The following is a 19,687-nucleotide window of genomic DNA, read 5'->3' as shown; positions in this document are numbered from 1 at the left end:
TATAAAGAGATTTGATTTTTTTTTTTAAAATAAAATGAAATAAAAGTTTCGTTCTACATAAAGCGATGAAATTTATCTTCGTCTAGAGATGTTCACGAGACGGATTGGGGATGGAGAAGCCCTCCCCATTCCCATCTCTACTCCCTATTTCATTTCCTGTCCCCACGAATTTCTCCGCAGAAAAAATTTCCCACTATTATTTTTTTTCTAACATTTTTTTTAATTTCAATTAAATATATATTTTTAACAATTTCTTAAACACATCCAATTAAAATTTCATTTAAATAAAATATTATCAATTTTGCTAATAAAAACAATATACACATGCAATTTAAAAAAATATAATTAAAATGCTAAATTCTCATAATTTGTAAAAATTAAAATTCAACAATTAGAACATCTTATTTTAAATATTACAACATCTAAAGAATTAAAGTAATAAGGTCGTCGGGACGGGGCAAGGTCGGGATCGGGGACATGAAATATATTTTCCGTTCCCGGCCTTAAATTGTAAATGGGGAAAAAATTCCCCACTCCCTCCCTCATTTCCGTGTATTTGGAGATTTCCCGCCCCGTTTGCGGTGTATCCCATGAAGCTCCGATCCATGGGTTTTTTGGACATCCCTATTTTCGCCTAGGAAGAGGTGACTATTATCTTCCAATCTTGAAAATTAATTATTTAGAGTTTGACAAATGTTTTTTTCCTTTTTGTTTACTGCTTTATATTGCATTTGTTCTTGACTAGGACATTCATTCTCAAGCATATGAAATAGTCATGTGATCTTAAAATTTAAAATGTGATTCATTGTTGTTGATCAGTAAATTTATTTTTTAAAAAAATAATATTCATGTTATTTTTAAATTTAGTTAGATTTTGATCCTTTGTTATAGATCAATAGATTTAGTTTCAAATAGAAATAAATATTTATGTTATTTTGAAAAATATATTTGGATAATTGGATTCTTTATTATCGACCAATAAATTCATTTTCACCCATAAAAAATATTCATTTGACATATTATTAATAAATTTGTCTCCTTTTTTTATTAGTAGATTTTTCTAAAAAAAATAATCACGTGTTTCTTCTGTTTCAAGTTTGAACCATTTTAATTTTTTTCTATTTTAATATGTTTACATTATCATTATCTTTTTTTTTTTTTTGAAAAATTTTTACAAGAAAAAATGTCAAATTATTTATAGAAATAGAAAAAAAAAACCATTAATAGATGTTGATAAATTTTATTATTTTATATAAATAGTTTTACTTATTTTTATATTTTTGAAAATTCCCTTTCTTTTAAATCTCTAATTTATTTTCATGGTTTGGGATTGTTTTTTTTCCCCTCTTAATTGAGAGTTAAACAAATGCTTCTCCATTTTGCTGCTTTATTGCATGTCTTTTCATTCTTTCCTATATTTAGTTCTTCTTTTCTCTGGCTAGAATTCACATCCTTCCCAGAACCACCCAATAATGACACGTGAAATATTAATTATTCTCCTTTTATGCTTTATATTGTTTATTTTTTAATTGAGAATTAAATAAACGTGTTTTCTATTTATTGTTTTATATTGCACGCCTTCATGTCCTATGTTTTTTTTTTTTTTTTTTTTTTTCTCGTTTTCAACCTAATCTTATTTTTCACTGTTGTCACGCTTCACAATTCTATTTCAATACTGCTTTTAACATTTTATTTAATCCTGATTACATTCTAGCTTCCAAGTAGATTTTAGTTCTTCACTTCTTGATCGGCTAGCAATTTTTATAAAATAATTCTTGAAATATATATGTTTTTTGCTTATCTAGATTTCACTCTCATCTAAGAGCCACTTAATAACACAAGGTAATTAATGATCTTATTATATGAGTCATTTATAAATTTTATTTTAATTATATATCATATGTATTTTAATTTTATTAATCCATATATTTATTGTTACTTTGACTTCTTTCAATAATTTAAAATTTTATATCAAATATTTACAAATTGATACTCAATGAATAGTATATTCATTCATAATTTATATGTCATCTAAATATTCGGATTCAAAAAGATTCTCAAACATATACAACATAACTTATTTTATATCCATTATGAGACAACTTAAAACATTATATATAAAGTTTTAGGTACTATCCCTTTAGTTATTTTTATTTTAATGTTATATATTTATTATTTGTATTCAATATAAAATTTAGATACACGTGTTATTTAAATTTCACATTCTAAATATAAAATATAAAATATAAATACAAATGTAAAATAAAAATATATAGTTGAATTTGTATCTTCTTAATGGTTTAAGGTCCCATTAGTTTCTGATTCATTTTTGTTTTTATGCTTTCAAAAACAAAAACAACAAGGAAAACAATTTAATCGTGTTTAGTATACTTATTTTCAAAAATACCCTTAAAATAGGCATTTTTCAAAACAATAAATTGTCATTTTTTTGTTTTAAAAAATTATGAACACATAATACACTTTTTGCAAAACACATTTATGTTAGACTCCACAAATTGCAAATTAAATATCTTAAAGAAGATGAATATACTTACTACTAATTTAATTGATGTAACATCTTATCAACATTAATCCTACAAATTTGTTTTCTTTTACTTCATCTTCATGAAAATTATTTATATTATTTTCTCAGAAAAAATTTCTTTATTCTCTTATATATTTCGTCATTTGTATTTTAACAAATAAAAAAAATGCATGTAATCTCTCTATTGTCTCTCTTTCCCTTACTAACAATGAAAATTCATAATAATAACAAAAGGTTATAATAATAAAAATAATAATATCATTCTCTAGAATTAATTTCACCAAACCCAAATCAATCTTCTATTGTATTTCAAAAATTTTAATTGAACCGAACATGTTTTTGGATATTGTGAAAAAGAAAATTTTGTTTTTGTTTTCTACTAAATTCTTGATCTTTTCAAACAAATCTTCGACCTAAATTATTTATTTATTTTAAAAAAACAGGTTAAATTATTTTTTCTCAATTTTTTTCAAAATTAAAAGAGTTAAAATATAACTTCTGATTTTTTGAATTATTGATTTTTTTACTTTGTATGAATGAGGGGCTACGTTACGAGTAAAGATTTCATACGGCGCCGTTTGACTTATGATGAAACTCATAACATGGGGTGGACGAAAAAAAAGGGTAAACCCCATTATTAAAGTAGGCCCATTAATATCTCAATTGGGCCCAGAAAAAGCCCAGTTGAATTAACATTGATAATGTTATAAAATTATAAACCCTAACTTCACTTCCCTCTTTGCAGTCCCGCCACCCCTTGTAGTCGTGGAAGGTATCATTCAAACCCTAATTTCAGACATTTTGTACATACAAACCCTAATTTTTCGATCGTCGAAGATCTCTTATTCTTCTATTTCATCTTTATTTTAGTGATTTTGTACACATTTTGAGCAGCGACGATGGCGCCGGCGAAGAAGACTGTAAGTATCAGTTACATAGATGTTGCAGTTCCAATTACTTTATGGATACTGGTTTTGATAATCTATGGTGTTGTAATTGCAGAAGAAGACTCATGAGAGCATTAACAACAGGCTCGCCCTTGTTATGAAGAGCGGCAAGTACACACTGGGTTACAAAACCGTCCTTCGCACTATCCGCAGTTCCAAAGGTTTTCATCCGTGTCCTTCCCTTAGCAAGAAGCCTTGTTGCTTATTAGCGATGGCGCTTGATTCAATTTTAGGTTTTATTCTGTATTTTTGACACTTTTCTATATTTCGATCTGTGAAAATTCAGGGAAGCTTATTATTCTATCGAATAACTGCCCCCCTCTGCGTAAATCCGAAATTGAGTACTATGCAATGCTTGCCAAAATTGGAGTTCACCACTATAACGGAAGTAAGTTTCGTAGGGACTCTGCTTGGTTACTTGGTTGTTTATATTTCCAATTGCAAGCACGATTTTCCTGCTTTATAACATTTTGGAGCTTCGTATGCACGATTTCAGATATATGGGACTTGACTGCTCTCCATTTTTGGATTGTATTATTACATCTTTCATTATAATTATAGAATAAGAAAAACAGGTCATTCAGTCAACTCTGTATTAGATGTAGCTTTTTGCATAATCTGGACAGAGTTTACTGTGTTTGTAATTGTATATTTAAGTAACTTGATCAATTAGGTAATGTCTGGGTATTCTGCCACGAAGAGTGTTCATAATGGGCTTTCCACGTTCAAATAAACTAATATTTCACTGTCTAGTTTGTCCTTATAAAAATCTTTGTAGAACTATTTCCAAAGTAGGCGCTTCTTGCATACTAAGAAGCAAGATGAAGATGCAACACAACATAGACATAGGGACATATCATTTTTTTTTTGTTGGGAAGATCTAGGACACAATCACGAAGAAAACATGTTTATTAAAATTTACATTCAACGAATTTAGGGTTATGCAGGGAGGTTCTGTAAAATGTTTATGCATCTTAGTTTCTTACTTTTCTATTGATTAGCTACCATTGTCTTCAGCAATTGTTTTGATCTTGGTATGTTGCCTATTGAATAAGATAGGTGATTTGCTTTCTTTGGTAGTAATTGGTTTTCTTTGTAATCATATTTATGTTGGTCAACCAATTTAATTTTTTCTCATTCCATTTATGCTTCTTTATTTTAAGAATTTGTCAGTAAATTAGACCTGTATGCTTGATTGTGCTTTGCTTCTATATATTTTCATGTACGTTTATTAGTATGTTTTGTTTCTTCTGCCTCATTTATTATTTCTGTTATTTGGGTGTACATTTAGGTAATGTTGATCTTGGGACTGCTTGTGGCAAGTATTACCGTGTTTCCTGCCTCAGCATTATTGATCCAGGTACTACAAATTTGTTATTTTGGTTGATGAAATTTTGTTTCTATGTCATCATGGTGGTGGTCCTTAAGTTTCAGTTCTTGAAGTTTGCATAAAAAATTTTAAACAAAAATTTGATGTAATGGCATTTGTTTTTCCTTTACTCTATGGGTTCATTTCTTTCTGGGACTAGGTATTTTCTGTGGACAAGTGTTTGAGAGAACATATATAGTCGGGTGTTGGGTATTGAAATAGATCTAATTTTTTTCGGCTAAAAGATAAATAAAAAACTAATTTTTTTCTAATAGAATTATTGAAATTTAAAAGCTACACTTAGAAAGTTGAATAAATCAGTCTTAAGTTTGTATATCAAAATAGAAATAGTGAAACATTGAGTTGCCTTGTACTTCGTCTTTTAATGATTGGTTTTACGAAGTCACCTGCCATTATATTCTTTTCCAGGTGATTCTGACATTATCAAATCGCTTCCCGGTGATCAGTGATTATTGTCATCGAGAGCGTTAGTTTTTTTTTTTTGGCACCTTTTCTCTTCAGCAAAGGCCAGAATTTGCATTTATTTTAATGTCCCCAGAATAGCCACCAAGTTTATGCATTAAAATTGTTATGTTGATAACCAGATTTTGTCAATGTCTTTGATGTTTTATTTAGTTGAGACGTGGCCTTTTGTGTAGAATGTTCAAGTAGTTTTACAATTGATAATTCAGAATCTCCTCGCCTTTCGGATTGGCAATGCAACTACGTTTTAGTTACAAGATTGTTTTAGTTCAGCAATGAGTAGGAACTTTTCGTCATTTGATCCAAATGCCTTCTTATGTAGGTTTGATTATACTTGGTCTAATTGCAAATTTTGATTTGGAGGAAGTTTAAAATTAATCTCTATGATTTATAATTAAAATTTAATCTATGATTTATAAATAGAATTTAATTCTTCCAGTTTGAACAAATCCTCACAAATAGTGACGTTTTATCAATTTACAGGGATTTAATTAAACTTTGAAAACTAAGGAGTTAAACTCATAACTCTTTTTTTTAAACTATAGGAACCAATTTTATATTTAAATCTCCTATTAATTGCTTAATCCATGTAAGCATGTGTTGTTTCATCTAATGTGTGACTCATTTTTCTGACAAAACGTTTCTTTATGCCGTAGAGATACTCACCTTTTGGGCTTTTTTTTTAGTTGAAAATTAGGAGTATTTATTTATTTTTCTTGGAAAATTGGATAATATAACAAAATTTTAGATTTTGTTTGGTTATTTGGTGGAGTTAATAAGATTTTTGCCAAATCACACATACCGTAGACTGAACATTGTTTGTATTTCAAAGATACCCTCAAAACAGAACCTTTCACTTAAATTTAGATACATTACATATCTTTTAAATCTTTATCTATCTAAATTTATATATTCTAATTTTCAAAATCTCATTCATTCTCAATTTTCTTTCTCTTGTTCTTCTCCTTTTTCGTCGTCTTCCCCATAATACGTAACACATTGCTTATCGTGAACTTGAGACCCACCATTGCAGGCAAATTACTGATGGTGTTTATCTGAGGGTTTCTCTCTAAACACATATCTCAATGCTTATTGCTTTTCTTCAAATTTTTATAAATTGTTCTTAATTTCTCTTTTAGATTGTGGACGAAAAGTTTGAGATCTTTTCAATTTTGTCACCTTTTAATCTTGTGATTTTGTTTCGACATGAACGGTGGTTTTACAAGTCTATGATTTCTTTTTCTTCTTTTGTTTCATACTACAAATTTTCAAGAAAATATTTTAAAATTATGCATCTTTTTAAGAAGTTTATAATATTTTAAAGGGGTTTCTACTTATAAGGCCTAAAGAAAACTCTATATTTCATAAATGTCTTGAAACTTGATTTTTTTTTTCCAAATATGACTTTTAGGGTTAATTTTGGACAATTATACCTATTCACACGACACGAGTTTTCCAGAGAAACTTGTTTCGTGGATTTGAACTTTGTATTTATATTGATTTTGGTATAGCAAGGACAATCTTTAATATATAATTCTTTGAAGCTTTCAAAATAAACTATAATCTTTGAGTTGGTTGATCTTTTTGGATGATCGGTTCTTGGGCTTGTATCGGTTTTTGAGCTTGATGATCTTCTTGGACAATCGATCTTTGGCTTGTTGATCCTCTTGGATGATCGGCCTTTATGATCAACCTTTTGGCTCGTTGATCTTCTTGGATGATCGGTCTTGGGCTTGATGATCTTCATTAATGTTCACACGAGGCTTCTAGAAAAACTTGTTTCATGGAGTTGAACTTAAGTTGATGTGTTGTGGTTCAATCTCTAGTATTTGATCCACTTATTCTCTTTCGATTGAATGCGTACGCTTGATGTATAGAAGCGGAGCATGAAGATGTATAAAAGCGGAGCGTAGATGTTCTTGAGCTTGGAATCTTGGAAGAGTTTCAAGTGTGATCAGCTTCAGGAGTTAGGGTGTGATTGTTGGGAGAATTCTTTCTAAGTCTTTTGGCATGTAGAATTGCTCTTCCACAAATGAGGAGAGTTCCTCTATTTATAGAGTTCTTTGGTGGGCCTTGTGGGCTTGGACTTAGTTGGTCCTTGGGCCTGATTAGTTGGACTTGGGCTTAGTTGGTCCATAGGTCTAGTCCTTGGGCCTGATTAGTTGGACTTAGGTTTGATTTGACATTTTGATCAAATTCAACCTTTTTTGGTCTTAGTAAGACTTCAACCCAAATAATAATGTCAAATTAGGTCAAATTAATCTTATTTGATTCAATGGTCATGATGAAACAATCAGAATTTGTCTTAACTCCAATTTGGGACACATGTCAACTCCTAATTGGTCCCAAATTTAATGATTTGGAATTTCGCATGAATGCTGTGGCAATTTGTGATTGGTCCAAAATTTCTCATTCAACAATACCCTTTTTCATTTATTTATATCTGTTTTTTTTATATATTTTTCCCTATTTTCGAAGCTACTTTTACGATGGGGAGAGAAAATACATTTACTATTGAGAGAAAATACATTTAATAAAATTTTTCTCATTTATCAAGTGGAAAGAGAAAAAACATTTCTTGTAATTTTTCTTTCCATTTTCCAATTTGGAAAAAAATGCGTTTAATGAAAATTTATTTTCTATTTACATTGGTTTCTACGTATCAATTTATTTTTTTTTTTTTTTTACGAATTAATGGTTATTTTAAATATACCTTAGAATATTTTTGACAGGTCCATGATTATTTTAAATATACCATAGGACATTTTATTAGGTATTTGAAAATATTATAACAAATATATGAAATATACTACAGTTATTGACTCAATGTTTGACATAAATCACTGTATAAACCAATATATGAAATATACCACAGTATATAAATCTTCATAAATTTCATTTACATCACAGTATATATAACATAATACATGAAGTCTAAATTTTAAAAAAAAACTCTCGTTTATATCAAATAAACGAATATATATATTATAGTATATATCAAATTTTCTACCGAAGCTAAAAAAAGTACATATATATCATAATATATATAAATAATAGGAAAAAATAAAACTAAAAGTTGAATCGGGTTCGTCGTTCGTTTGCTCCAAGTTCGCCTTCGTCGTCCATTTACTATGAGTCCACCGTCGACGTTCATTTGCTCCGAATCCGTCATTGTCGTTCATCCGCTCCGAGTCCACCATCGCTGTTCTTACTGTCTCGTGCTCGCCTCGTCGCTGATGGAGGATCCCAAATTGAAGGGAACCGTGAGTGGCAGATAGATCGTCCAAAATCCATTTTTCATTGAATATAAATTTTACAGTAAATTAAGAACAAAATATGCATTTACATAAATTATAACATGATTTAACAAAAGAAAAAACTTAGGGTTTCAAAAACCCTTACCTTTGAAGACTTTCTTCAAGAATCCTCGAATAGTACACCAATGCCCTGAAGACTTTCTTCAAGAACACCTCGATCAAGAGCACGAACATTACCAGAAAGGCTTCTTCGGTATTCTCAGATAGAGAACCTAGGAGTGGTGGACTCTGACTATTTTGGATTGAGGGAATAAAACTTGAATAGAGAGGAGGAAGAGTTGAGATTGTTCACCAACAATTCAAAACTCACAGAACAATTATCTCTTTTCCTCAGTCTCAAATTTTGATGATCAGATTGTCGAAGAAGACGACTCTCTCCTATCTTTTAAAAAACAAAATAACATAACCATCCACTTATATGAGATGGAGAGAAAAGAGGGGGAGAGAATTGTAACTCCCTCCCTCATTTTTATTTAATATAAAATAAAAATGATATTTAATATATATAAATATAAATATGACAACTAACTTATCATATTATATATATATATATACATTATCAAATATACCTATAGATTTAATATTTGTATCACATACGATATAACCTATAGTTTCTTTTCTCTCTTATATGACATTTAATATAACTCACATTTATATTAAATAAAAATTATGAATCATATTTATATTAAAATATTTGAATCTCATTCAAATATTTATGTCCTCTCAATTAATCTATAATGTATCAAATGCATTATAATAATTATATCACATATAATTAAAAAAGAACTTAATTATATCATATATGATTAAATCCCTCTATTAATTTGAACAATTCAAATTAATCCAAAAATTGATTCTCATTTAATCCTATTGAGCTACCAAGGGGTCCTCATGGACCTGTAGCTTGAAGCGTCCAACGGTACATGAATAACTAATCAAACTCTTTAATTAAACTATTCACCATTCGTTAATTGTCGGACACTCCACTAAAGATAACAACTGCACTTTTCACACTACAAATATATTTCTATGTGGATATAACTAATTAATAGTATGATAACCCTTCACAGATTGTTCGTAAGTACAGCTAGGCCAAAATTACCGTTTGCCCCTGTAGTTACATTTAATCCTTAAGTACCATTGATCCCTCTAATCAATATATCGCTAGTCTAACTATGACTAACCCCTCTTGGCCAGGAGCAGGGTATGATGTCACATTGTTTCGAGTGCTCAGGAATCAGCCATTCAAGGATCGATTTATCTACTTACCCCAACCTCAGGGAACGAGTAAATTCTTTCTTGTGTAACTGTGTTCCCAACTCCCCAATCAGACGAATCCCCAAAATGGTAGGCTTGTTGAATAGGGGATTTGGCCGCTCTCACTCATACAAATCAAAAGACTGCCCTCATTGGCAGGAGTTCACAACTCACTTAGGATTCAAGTTATGTACCTATAGTCATACTTGTGAAATATAAGTCTCTATTATGAACGACATTGTACAATGAGATTAAACATTTCATGGTCCGATCTTATATAAACCCCTTTGGATAGAATATCCCTGCTCACATGTCTGTACATGAATGATCAGGATCAGATCATTTGTAAAACTTTACAACAATTGTAATACCTACAAAGCGGGTCATACTCGTAGTGTCACCAGGATAAGGTACCCAATCCTATCAATTTACTACAGACCATTTAGGTTATCACTTAAACATGATCCACCGGTATGTTTCTATATACATGTTTAAGTTACAAGATAACCTTGGATGTTTGTTTATTGGTTTGTGGTTAATACAACAAAATATATGGAATAAAATATCATATATTTTATTAAATAGATAATGAGTTTGTCAATACATTTACAAACTATAGGACTTTAGAAGATTTAGGGCATCAACCCCAACAATTTCACCCCATGACATCCGTTTCTCACCTATAACTTACACCATTGGAAGGAGAAAAGGGAGGGAGGGAGAAGGAGAAAAGAGAGGGAGGAGGAAGAAATGACCTTGATGTTGGGATTGGTGTAATGACCCGACCCCCTAGGACTTGAGTTAGGCCGTTACTAAAATACATGCATGCATGAAACGTAAAATGACACTCCTTTATGATGAAATAAATGCTAAATAGATAAGGGGAGTTTAAAAGTTCTTTATTAAATACAAATGTTAAAAACACTAATAGGGTACCCATAAATCATAAAGGTTAATAAATACATATGAAAAAAAATTCATAATAATAAGTTTCAAACATCAAAACTAAACATTAGAAGAAGCATGAAAAGAACTCTAAATCGCATGATGCAGAAGCGTAAAAACTAGTCCCAGTGGTTCGGTTACGATTTCGCTTGTCCATCGCTGGTGCATCTCTACCCTTACCTGAAACAATGACATGAGAAAGAATGAGTATAAAATACTCAGTAAGTAACCCCACTACTGGGGTTAGGTTAGGAATCTATGTCCTTTAGACATCCACCTTTGACACATATACACATGAAACAAGAAGGAGACTGAGTCCTATCCTACTGTAGTTAAGTATGCCCATTATCTCTGGTGAATCTCGAAGGAGACACAAACTGGTGAATCCCGAAGGAAACAAAAACTGGTGAATCCTGAAGAAAACAAAAACTGGTGAATCTAGAAGGAAACACAAAATCTAATGGGCATCTAACTAATTAGTAAGGACATTCACACAGTCTCAACATCAAAAGCATCACCGTACAAATCTAAGACATACATATAATCCTCAATACCATGGCTCTACCACATACACATATACCTCAACATCATGGTTCTACGACATATATGTATAATTTAACATCATAGTTCTACAACATACGTGTATACCTCAGCATCACCAGATCAAATACAATCATATGGAAGCACATACCATCTCATACTAGCATTCAAGTGTCTATATGCATATTTAAATAATTCAGATCTCGTGCCAGAACATACTCTGATTCAGATCATACTATCAATTTATCATGCTAACATTTTGCCATAACATATATTTATCATGCTAGCATACAACTAAAGCCTGACCCGTGGGCAGTTCCAGTAGTAAGATTACTTACCTTAATCGAAATTTCATAGATAAAACCAGACAACCAACGATGATAGTGGTTCGAAGTAACGACCCTAACATACGAATACAACCAATAAATTTCAGTCCAACAATAATTGCGAAACCTCAGATTCAAATCCAAAATACCCAAAAGCTTACCCCAAGAACTTGATCAAAAACTACTGCCAAAGTCCCAATGGACGACGACTTAGAACCTTAAAGATACAAGGGTTAAGTCAACATTTAATTCAGTAATCAAAACATGCCCACAAACCAACAACAAGGACCATAACGCTTACCAAAACTCTTGCCGAACAATCTCGAATCCGCTGGACAGCCACTTCTGTAATTTTCCAAGCTCAAATCTAAAATCAAAATAATGCGACTAATTTAATCTTTATTCCAACTTAGTGGGCATCCAAAAACCCTTCAATAAACCCAACCACAAAATAGATCTTACCAAATTCTAGATTCCGGCGAAAACCCACATAGTAGTGGCCGATTGATGAAAACCGATGGACACCAGTAGAACTAAGAAGCGGACGACGGCTAGGCTGGCAGCGTGGCGAAGGGTCAGCGGTGGAACTAGACGGATCGAGCGACGCGAGGGTCTGCAACGCTAGACGAAAGAGTGGCACGCGGCTGCGAATGGCGGCTACCTTCGGTTCTGGCTCGAAGCAGGCGGCAACGACTTAGATCGGTCGGCTCCTCAGTTGGGCGAGCTGGTGTGACTCAGTTGGACTGCTCCTCCGGCTGGGCGAGATTGTGTGCGACTTAGACGGACGGAAAGATGAGGGTATGGAGGAAGTCGCACGACGCGGTCTGAGGTTGCCTAAGGAGAATCGGCCAGCGCAACAGGACGATTTGGAGTTTGTGGCAGTTGAGGAGGCGGCGGCGGAGAGATAAAATGAGGGTGGGGGGTTCTATTTTGCGAGAGGGAGAAGGAGAATGTGTTGGTTTTTAAAAAAGATAAAGATTAATAATAATAATAATAATAAAATAATAATAATTTAATAACTAAAAAGGCAATAGTATATTAATAATTAATTCATTTCCTTATTCAAGTTATATACTTATTAATTCTTTTCATTTTTATAAAAGAAAATTAATTCCTGTCATTAATTTTCAAATTGAATATTTTCATGCCAACACTTAAAATTCCCGCACTTATACTTGAAGTACAAAATTCCAAAAAAATGCCCTCCAACTAATAAACAATTACTAAATTTACAAATAAAACGTTACTGAAATTACATTATTATAAAAAAATGTGCGGAGTGTTACAATTGGTGTCCCAATTCTTCTGATAGTCTCGTAGTTTGTAAACACTTTGTGAACATATTGTTATTAATAAAATAAGTGTTATTTTATAAGCATTTACTCAATCCAATAAACTAAGATCCGTGGTTATTTCATGTAACAAAGCATGTATGTGAAGACATACAAGTGGATTATGCCTTAAGTAATAACCTAAATGGTTTGTAGTATAAGGATAAAGGAAGAATACCTTATCCTAGTGATACTACAGATATGGCTCGCTTTGTAGATGTTACAAGTGTTGTAAAGTGCTATAAATGATCTGATCCTTACCATTCATGTGAAGACATGCAAGTGGGGGTATCCTATACAAAGAGTTTGTATAAGACCAGACCATGAGATGATTATTCTCTTTATATAACGCTATTGATAATTGAAACTTACATTTCACTAGGATGACCTAGGTGACATGACCTTAATCTTGAGTGAGTTAGGAACTCCTGCTCATGAGGGCGGTCCTTTGATTTGTATGGGTGAGAGTGACCAGATTGACAACTCAATAAGCCTACCATTTTTGGGATTCATCTGATTGGGAAGCTGGGAACTCAGCTACACAAGACGGAATTCACTCCTTCCTCGAAGCAGGGGTAAATAGATAAATTCTCCCTGAAGGACTGATTCTGGGTTTTGAACATAGTAGCCACACTCTCTCTTGGGAAGAGAGGACTCAGTCATAGTAGGATTATGACTTATTGTTCATTAGAGGAATTAGTGGTACTTAAGGAGTTTGATGTAACTACAGGGACAAAACGATAAATTGGTTTAGCTGTACTTTTGAGCGATTTATAAAGGATCATCGCATTGTTGACTGGTTATATCCAATGGACATAGAAATATATCTGTAGTGCGAAGAGTGCAACTGGCAGTCTTTAGTGGAGTGACCAATAGTTAACGGATGGTGGATCTCGTGATTAAAGAGTTTAGTTAGTTATTGACGTACCGTTAGAGCTTCAAACTACAGGTCCATAAGGTCCCCTTTGTAACTCAATGGGTTCAAGTTGAGAATCAGATTTTTGGTTAGTTTGAAGTGTTCAAATTAACAAGAGGAAATTTAATTATATGTGATATAATTGATATGATGTATTAGATATATTAATTGGAGGAATTAATATAAATATGATTTATATTAAATACCATAACATAGAAGAAAAACTATGGTTTATATGTTTCATATGATGAAATGTTAAAACTATAGATTATAAATATAATATGATAAGTTGGTTATCATATTTATTTATAATATATTAATTATATGATAATTATTCTTTTTCTTTAATAACCGATTGAGTGGAAGGTTATTGGTGAAGGAACTCTTATTCAAGAGTACCTACAAGCGGAAGCAGATCTTTCCAATTCATTGTGACAGAATTTCCACATATACATTCAAACATACTAATATGCATTCATAATGCTAAATTATTGACATGCTCAAAAGAACAATAAGTAAGAGATCGAAAGATCATACCAGTTAAAGACTTATTCTTCATAGTAAATCTTGCTTTTGCTGAGACGGTAAGCTATTGCTCAGCAAAACCCAATAGTCTACCTCGAATAGAAGAAAACGGGGATGGCACCACCACTCAGAGCCCTCAGTATTTTTGGAGTGAGAATCCAAAAGGTTGGCTTTGTTCGGATTTGGTAGAGGGAAGGAGGAAGGGAGATCGTACACAACGATCAAGCAAGTGGGAGATAGGCTCGTCTATCGTATAGACAAAATGCCTGATCGTTTAGGTGAAGTATATGATCGTGTACAAAAAAGGTAAGCGATCGTCTAAACGATCGTGTAGGAAAAACTAAGCGATTGTCTATACGATCGTTTAGTAAATATCGGCCGCTAAACGATCGATTAGGAAAAGGATAACGATCGTAGTAAATATTAGGTGCTAAACGATCGTTTAGTAAATAGCGTGCGCGGGTGTAATCGTTAAGCAATCGCTCAGCACTATCATATAGGTTAGCGATCGTTTAGGCACAGATTTTCTAAGAGATGACACTCTTCCACACAATGTCTGCACATCCCATACTTAACACACCGTGAGCTATTTAAGCGTCTCAAAGTGATCTTTTAACTTACTCATCCGTTATGAAAACAGAAGAGACGCTGTCCTATTACCCATTTAACCGTTCAATTAATAGACAATGAATATGATCATATCATATTCATAACTTATGAATTAATATCATATATTAATCATAGTATTTTTCCTCCACTAGATATAAATCATATTTATATCCAAATTCTTCCAAATTAATATATCTCATACATTAAGTTAATTATATCATATATAATCGAACTCCCTCTTGTCAATTTGAACATTTCAAACTGACCCAAAAACTGACTCTCAACTTGTATCCAAGCTACCAAGGGGACCTTATGGATCTATGACTCGAAGCTCCAACGGTACGTGAATAGCTAAATAAACTCTTTAGCCACGATATCCACCACCCATTAACTGCCAGGCATTCCACTAAAGATCGACAGTTGAACTCTTCTTACCATAGATATATTTCTATGTCTATTGGATATAACGAATCATCAGTACGATGACCTTTCACAGATGCTCATAATTACAGCAGGCCAATTTATCATTTTGCCCCTGGAGTTACATCTTACTTCTTAAGTACCAGTGATCCCTCTAATGAACAATACCACATAGTTCTACTATGTGTGAACACCTCTCGGGCCATGAGAAGGTGTGTGGTGCCACATCGTTCAAGCCCCGAGTTCAGCCCTTAAGATAGCAATCTATCTACCTGTCTCTTATACACATCTAGATGTGTATAAGAGACAGGTGCCACATCGTTCAAGCCCCGAGTTCAGCCCTTAAGATAGCAATCTATCTACTTACCCCTACTTCGGGGAAGGAGTGAATTCAATCTTGTGAAGCTGAGTTCCCAGTGAAGGAACCCTTAAACAAGAGCATCCATGAGTGCGTTCGGATCTTTCCTATTTCATTGTAACCGAATTACCACACACACACATTCTATCAAACAGGCATGCATTTCAACACTAATTATAGGCATGCTTTAACAATTAAATAACAACAGATTGAGTAAACGTACTAGTTGAAGACTGTCTTCACACGAACTCAATCAAGTGGAAGCAAACCCTCTACGTTAACTGCCAGGCATTCCACTAAGACCAACATCTAATCTCTTCTTATCACATATCTACTATAGTAATTTCTCTTTTACTTGATCTATCTAGTTTCCTCCAAAATAATGTATCTCATACATTTAGTCAATTATATAAAATATAATTAATCAGTTCAATTATATCATATATAATCGAACTCTCTCTTGTCAATTTGAACATTCTAAATTGACCCAAAAACTGATTTTTAACTTTATCCAAGCTACCTAGGGGACCTTATGGACTTGTGGCTCGAAGCTCCAATGGTACGTGAGTTGACTAAACTCTTTAGCCATGAGATCCACCATCCGTTAACAGCCAGCATTCCATTAAAGACCAACAGCTGAACTCTTCATACCACAGATATATTTCTGTGTCCATCAGATATAACCAATCATGAGTACGATGACCCTTCAGAGATGCTCGTAAGTACAATTGGGCCAATTTACTGTTTGGCCCTTGTAGTTACATCTTACTTCTTAAGTACAACTAATTCATCTAATAAACAATACAACATAGTCCAACTATGTATGAACACCTCTCGGGCCAAAAGAAGGTGTGTGGTGCCACATCGGTAGGTTTGAGTCGGCGACCTGGCCGCTCGCACCCATACAAATTAAAGGGCCGCCCTCAATGGCAGGAGTTTCCAACTCACTCAGGATTGAGGTCATGTTACCTATGGTCATCCTAGTGAAGTGAAGTCTCTGTCATGAACGGTGTTATATAACGAGATGTTAATACTTCGTGGTTAGGTCTTATACAAACTCTTTGTATAGGACGCCCTCGCTCGCGTGTCCTTTACATGAATGATCAGGATCAGACCATCTGTGACAAGTCACAACACTTGTGACCATTCCACAAAGCGGGCCGCATCCGTAGCGTTACCAGGATAAGGTTTCCCTCCTATATCCATATACCTGTCTCTTATACACATCTAGATGTGTATAAGAGACAGCACTTGTGACCATTCCACAAAGCGGGCCGCATCCGTAGCGTTACCAGGATAAGGTTTCCCTCCTATATCCATATACTATAGACCATTTTAGTTATCACTTAAAACATGATCCACTTATATGTCACCACATACATGCTTAAGTTACATCTAGATAACTAGGGATTTTATGTTTATTGGTTTGTGGTAAAGAAAATAAAACAAATAACTAAGCAAAATCAAGAAGTGAAGTAAAATATCATATATTATACATCACAAGCATTCGTACAAACTATTTATAAACTACAAGACACGAAACTTTAAGGAATCAACCCCAATAATCTCCCACTATTCCTAAAGCGAAGTGGGGTGTATATAAAACTAGTACAAAATAATAAACTAGAGCATAAAATCCTAGTACAAGAAAATCTCCCATTTGCCCTAGTCCAGCCGCGGGCGATCCTTTGGACCTATACTCTAAAGGTGACCCTCAAACACTATAGCCGTGAAAGCCTTCGTAAATGGGACAGTAACATTGTGCTCCGAAGCGATCTTCGTGACGATCACATCCCTTCGATGCACTATCTTGTGGATCAGATGATACTTCCATATGTGTTTGCCGCACCTATGACTCCTAGGCTCCTTGGAGTTTGCCATTGTCCCACTATTATCACAATAGAGAGTAATGGGCCGAGACATATCTGGAACAACTTCCAGTTCTATCAAGAACTTCCTGAGCCAAACGACCTCCTTAGAAACTTCACAAGCCACTACGTACTCCACCTCCATAGTGGAATCGACGATGCACCCCTGCTTAGTGTTTCGCCACACTACAGCTTCTCCATTTAAAGTAAAGACTGACCCTGAAATGGACTTGCGAGAGTTCTTATCAGTCTGAAAGTTAGAATCCGTGTATCCAGTAAAGATCAATCCCTAGATCCATACACGAGCATGTAGTCCCTCATTCTACGAAGATACTTGAGGATGTTCTTCACTACGGTATAGTGACCCTGGCTTGGGTTAGACTAATACCTATTGACTATGCCCACAATGTAGTAGATGTTTAGACGAGTACAACATCAAATTGCCAACGGTGGACACATATGGGACCCGTCTCATCTCCTCAACCTCTTGAGGCGTCTTAGGACACATGTCCTTAAACAAAGTGACTTCATACCTGAATGATAGTAGGCCCCTCTTGGAGTCCTGCATTGAGTACTTGAGCAACATCTTATTAATGTACGATGCCTGAAACAGTGCTAGCACTTTGTTCTTACGATCACGAAATATCTGTATACCCAGAACAAACTGAGCCTCTCCCAAATATTTCATTTGAAATTGGGTTGCTAGCTAGTTCTTAACTGTAGTCAATAGACCTACATCATTCCCAATGAGTAGTATATCGTCTACATACAACACTAAGAATACTACAGAAGCATTAACGATCTTCTTGTAGACACAAGGTTCATCAACGTTCTGGTCAAAGCCATACGACTTGATCGTAGTATCAAACCGTTTGTTCCAAGTTCGAGATGCCTGTTTCAGCCCATAAATGGACCGATTCAACTTACAAACCTTTTTTTCTTGACCTTGGGCTATGAATCCCTCGGGTTGCACCATGTAAATGGTCTCCTCAAGATTTCCATTCAGAGAGGCCGTCTTGATGTCCATTTGCCAGATCTCATAATTATGATAAGTTGCAATGGACAGAAGGATTCGGATCGACTTTAACATGGCAATAGGTGAGAAAGTCTCCTCATAGTCAACTCCCTCTACCTAGGTATAACCCTTTGCCACAAATCAGGCTTTGAAGGTTTGCATTTTCCCATCAGCACCTCGTTTGCGCTTGTAGATCCATTTACAACCTATAGGTCTTACCCCATCAATTTGATCTACAAGATCCTATCTTGAGTTGAAGTACATCGACTCCATCAAGAGATCCATGGCCTTGACCCATTCATCCCAATCAACATCTTCCATTGCCTTCTGATAAGATAACTGATCGTCAACGTCGCCATATACTACCATAGCAAGGATTTCCGTGAAACCTAGATAGCGAACGGGCGAGTTCGCAAGCCTCCCACTACGTCGAGGTTCCCTCAACTCTTAAGGTGGAACCGACCTACTAGATGAACTCCCATCAACAACTCTTGCTGATGTACCAGGCTCTTCAACAACTCTTGTTGAAGTTTCAGTAGTTTCATTGGAAACCTCACGCAACATGAATTTACTTCGTGGACTGTGCTCCCTAATATGATCCTCCTCCAGGAAAGTAGCGTTTGTGCAAACAAACACCATATTTTCCGATGGATCATAAAAATAACCCCCTCGTGTACCTTTGGGGTAGCGTACAAAGAGGTAAACCTCGACCGTGGTTCCAACTTCTTGGGATTTGTCTCAAGCACATGTGCATGGCAACCCCAAATGTGGAAGTGACGTAAGCTAGCTTTACGCCCGTTCCAAAACTCTAGAGGTGTTCTCACAACACTCTTGGAGGGAATACAGTTGAGTATGTATACCGCAGTCTCCTCTGCGAAACCCTAAAATGAGTCCAGTAAGGAAGCTAACTCATCAT

The 19,687-nt window shown here is 34.1% G+C and overlaps 1 protein-coding gene and 1 long non-coding RNA gene across 3 annotated transcripts; one reads left to right on the top strand and one right to left on the bottom strand.

Annotated features, from left to right (window-relative positions):
- Positions 1–3,228: 3,228 nt before the first annotated feature.
- Positions 3,229–5,598, top strand: LOC120092662 (60S ribosomal protein L30-like). Its single transcript, XM_039050808.1, has 6 exons — positions 3,229–3,317; positions 3,416–3,465; positions 3,548–3,653; positions 3,779–3,880; positions 4,784–4,852; positions 5,291–5,598. Exons 2-6 carry the CDS (start codon positions 3,445–3,447, stop codon positions 5,329–5,331), a joined length of 339 nt encoding a protein of 112 aa, XP_038906736.1. The 5' UTR covers positions 3,229–3,317; positions 3,416–3,444; the 3' UTR covers positions 5,332–5,598.
- A 4,951-nt stretch (positions 5,599–10,549) lies between these two features.
- On the bottom strand, positions 10,550–12,583 carry LOC120092512. Of its 2 annotated transcripts, XR_005486059.1 has the most exons (6): positions 12,192–12,583; positions 12,031–12,096; positions 11,891–11,946; positions 11,742–11,805; positions 11,191–11,276; positions 10,550–11,043 (listed from the first exon to the last, which is right to left on the bottom strand). It is a non-coding gene; the product is annotated as an uncharacterized LOC120092512 (long non-coding RNA). The 2 variants fall into 2 exon arrangements; XR_005486058.1 differs by having other exon boundaries at positions 10,556–11,276.
- Positions 12,584–19,687: the final 7,104 nt, after the last annotated feature.

Source organism: Benincasa hispida, chromosome 12 (assembly GCF_009727055.1).
Source record: "Benincasa hispida cultivar B227 chromosome 12, ASM972705v1, whole genome shotgun sequence".
Classification (NCBI taxonomy): Eukaryota; Viridiplantae; Streptophyta; class Magnoliopsida; order Cucurbitales; family Cucurbitaceae; genus Benincasa; species Benincasa hispida.
This window is presented reverse-complemented; position numbering and strand designations above follow the sequence as displayed.